The sequence below is a fragment of the Bison bison genome, unplaced genomic scaffold (genome assembly GCF_000754665.1).
Source record: "Bison bison bison isolate TAMUID 2011002044 unplaced genomic scaffold, Bison_UMD1.0 scf7180017864476, whole genome shotgun sequence".
In the NCBI taxonomy this organism is placed as follows: domain Eukaryota; kingdom Metazoa; phylum Chordata; class Mammalia; order Artiodactyla; family Bovidae; genus Bison; species Bison bison.
Window position 1 is genome coordinate 1,651,807 of NW_011495037.1, and position 4,053 is coordinate 1,655,859.

Sequence of the window (4,053 nt, forward strand, 5' to 3'; positions counted from 1 at the left end):
ATTGGGGTACACGTGTCTCTTTCAATTCTGGTTTCCTTGGTGTGTATGCCCAGCAGTGGGATTGCTGGATCATAAGGCAGTTCTATTTACAGTTTTTTAAGGAATTTCCACACTGTTCTCCATAGTGGCTGTACTAGTTTGCATTACCACCAACAGTGTAAGAGGGTTCCCTTTTCTCCACACCCTCTCCAGCATTTATTGCTTGTAGACTTTTGGATCGCAGCCATTCTGACTGGCTTGAAATGGTACCTCATAGTGGTTTTGATTTGCATTTCTCTGATAATGAGTGATGTTAAGCATCTTTTCATGGATAACTGCCTGTTTTTGTTCTTAGTGATGTCAGAATAGTAACTAACAGTTCTGATGCTTATCTTGAGTCATTCGAAATGTGATTGTGTTCACTACAGTGCTTTTTTTTTCTTTCTAAAACCTATTTATTTCTGGCTGCACCGCGCCTTTGCCGTGACACACGGGCTTTCTCTGGCTGCAGCAAGTGGGGCTGCTCTGCAGCTGCAGTGCCTCTCCGGCAGTGCCTTCTCTCGTTGCGGAGCACAGTGCTGCAGTGCTCAGGCCCCGGTCGCTGTGACTGGCAGGTTTAGTCACCCCACAGTGTGTAGGGTCTTAGTTCCTGGAACAGGGATCAAACCTGTGCCCTCTGCACCGGCAGGCAGATTCTTAACTACTGGACCGGTCACCAGGGAAGTCCTTTCCTCCTTTTTTGTAAAAGTTGACCACTATTTGAAAAAAAAATTTTTTATTTGATGTATTTATTTGGGGCTATTTTGGGTCTTGGTTGCTGTGTGGGCTTTTCTCCAGTTGTGGCGCTCGGACTCCGCAGCTGCGGCTCGCAGGCTCCAGAGCACAGGCTCAATGACTGGCGCACCATCTTAGTTCCATGACGGGGAGTCTTCCCTCATCAGGGAAGGAACCGTGTCTCCTGCGTTGGCAGGCAGATTCTTTACCACTGAGCCGCCAGGTGAAGCCCATTTAGGTGTATGGAGTGCTTCTTGTTAAGAAAGAAAAAAAAAAGAATATAATGTAGTAGGAAAAAATCCCATTAAGAATGGTTATATTTCTAAGTGAAATTTTGTAGAAGAAAGCTTTCAGTCAGTTCTTCCTCACAATTGGCTTCAGTTGGCTATCACGCCCCCCAGCATGCTGGAAGGATGGAGCATCACTCTCAGTGACAGCCTGACTGCGTTGGTCAGGCAATGTATGGACTGAATTTCCCAGGACATTCTGCCTTCTAAAGTTCTGAAGTGTGGCTGGGTCATCTTTAGGGTTCTGCTTCTTCAGAACAAAGGGAGCCTGTTTCGGCAGGTTGCTAGCGCCATTCTTTTCCTCTGCAGAGTCATGAAGAAGTACGACAAAAGCGGCAGGCTCATCTGCAATGATGCGGACCTGTGCGACTGCCTGGAGAAGAACTGCCTGGGCTGTTTCTACCCCTGCCCCAAGTGCAACTCCAACAAGTGCGGGCCCGAGTGCCGCTGCAACCGCCGCTGGGTCTACGAAGCCATCGTCACCGAGACCGGGGAGATCATCAGCGCGCAGCCGTTTGACATCCCCGACTAGGACGCAGCCCTGCAGGCGGATCGGTTTTCTCTTCTTTGCATTTAAGCCAGCTTCTGTCTCCTGGATGAATTTTAGGGCTGGGGGAAACAGTGTTTAAAAACGTAACTTAAGACTCATGTTCTCTGAAGCCACAGAGCCGTGTGGAACGGGCCCCTCTTCTCCAACCTTCCTGCTCTGATGTCTCAGATTCCTCCCCTGGTAACCCAGGAGCGAGGCCTGGGGTAGTTATCAGTACCAGCACCTCCATCACTACTCCTGCTTTCAGATTAAAAGTCCCTTTCCCCTTTGCTGGGACCTTGGAAGATGGAGTGTGAGGATTTTCAGAATTCTGTAGCTGAGAGCTTGTCTTGACATAGAACGTAGAGTCATACATTTATAATAGTTACGCTTAGTTAGTTACACATCGCCAGTTCTAGATCAGAACTGCTCTTTGGATTGACATGGCACTGCATACCCGTAGTCTCATTTTTTGTTGTTACTGTTTTAATAATAACATCTGTTACTACTTGGCAGTATTTGTATTAAAAATGTTTATTTTACTTGTAACGTGGAAACAGGGCTTGAATATCCTAAAGGTCAGTAGTTTACACTGTTTTTTCATTTCAGGATCAGTATTTCAGAATATTTTTTTCAAAAGGAGACTAAAGTAACAAAAATCCTGCAAGTCAGGCTGTGACGCCAATATTCCTGTATATGTAGCCAGAAAACTGACTCTTTTTCACAGAATTTACTGGGTTTTCCAGACTCAACTTTGTGCTCTATGCTTCCAATTCACTGCCTTTAACCATCACAGCCCTGGGAGGAAGAAATCAAATCACTCAAGTCAGATCCTTTGAAATGCCCATCAGGACCACATGGCCCTGAGACCAGTCAAAAGAAATGGGGTCCTTTTTTTTTTTTGGCTTAGATTATGTTTTTCTTTAAGAATAATCGTTATTTTGTAAATGACTGACCAAGTGAATTGTTTCATTACTTATTTTAGGATAATATAATTTTAAAGTCTAAAAGGAATCTTCCAGGTTGTCTAACTAGGGGTTTGTCAGCAGATTATAACCAAGAGGCTGTTCTGTGCGAGGCACGGAGATGGAGCCATGCGTAGAACTCAGCTGGTCCTGTCTTCAGAGTCTAGAGACTAAAAACAGTCTTTTTTTTTTTTTTTAATACAATTGAGGAAACTTAGACCCAGTGAGATTAAAATGACTCGGTTAAGGACAAACCAGAAGCCCTGGCAACCTTGGTGTTTTGCACCTTAAGACTAGTGAAGTGAAGTCGCTTAGTCGTGTCTGAATCTTTGCGACCCCATGGACACCAGGCTCTTCCGTCCATGGGATTTTCTAGGCAAGAGTACTGAAGTGGGTTGCCATTTCCTTCCCCAGGGAATCTTCCCGATCCCTTCCAGGGATTGAACGCAGGTTTCCTGCATTGTAGACAGACGCTTTACTGTCTGAGCTGCCAGGGAAGTCCATAACATGATACCAAGACCCCCTAGATTCCACCACCCTCCACTCCACTCAGCCATCCAGGCATGTAGCCAGAGGAATTCCTTTTTTGTTCCTTTTAGGGTGCCTCCCTAACATGCCCACACCTCCCCAGATAACAGGTGATCAAATTTCCCTTTCAGTTCTTCAGTTTGGACCCAGCCATTCTAGGGGCTCGCCTAGGGACTGTTCCTGGAACAAGTGCAAGGAAGGGGAGTGGGAGACGTGCAGAGCTCTCACTACCCTGCACACCCCCAGTTTCCCATTTCCAGGGGGTGGGGGCTTCAGGCCACATCCTGGAGTGATCTCCCTCCCCCTGTAGCTCTTCTCTCCGAGTATGCCACCAGGGCTGGAGGAGTCTTGGGTGTGAGGAACACTACTAGTCTGCTAAGTCGCTTCAGTCGTCTCCGACCCTGTGCGACCCCATAGATGGCAGCCCACAAGGCTCCCCCGTCCCTGGGATTCTCCAAGCAAGAACACTGGAGTGGGTTGCCATTTCCTTCTCCAATGCATAAAGGGAAACTGAAAGGGAAGTCGCTCAGTCTAGTCCGACTCCTAGCGACCCCATGGACTGCAGCCTACCAGGCTCCTCCATCCATGGGATTTGCCAGGCAAGAATACTGGAGTGGGTTGCCATTGCCTTCTCCGACTACTAGTCTAGACAGCTCAGATCAGTTGCTCAGTCGTGTCTGACTCTTTGCAACCCCATGAATCGCAGCACGCCAGGCCTCCCTGTCCATCACCAACTCCCAGAGTTCACTGAGACTCACATCCATCGAGTCAGTGATGCCATCCAGCCATCTCATCCTCTGTCGTCCCCTTCTTCTCTTGCCCCCAATCCCTCCCCAGCATCAGAGTCTTTTCCAATGAGTCAACTCTTCACATGAGGTGGCCAAAGTACTGCAGTTTCAGCTTTAGCATCATTCCTTCCAAAGAAATCCCAGGGCTGATCTCCTTCAGAATGGACTGGTTGGATCTCCTTGCAGTCCAAGGGACTCTCAAG

The 4,053-nt window shown here is 47.6% G+C and overlaps 1 protein-coding gene across 1 annotated transcript in view; it reads left to right on the plus strand.

Moving 5' to 3' along the window:
- ARL14EPL (ADP-ribosylation factor-like 14 effector protein-like) overlaps positions 1-2,084 on the plus strand; it is a 34,691-nt gene extending 32,607 nt beyond the window's left edge. Inside the window, exon 4 of the mRNA XM_010862087.1 lies at positions 1,350-2,084. Coding sequence (XP_010860389.1) covers positions 1,350-1,572 — 223 coding nt within the window. The 3' untranslated portion in view covers positions 1,573-2,084. The remainder of the gene's footprint in view (positions 1-1,349) is intronic.
- Positions 2,085-4,053: the final 1,969 nt, after the last annotated feature.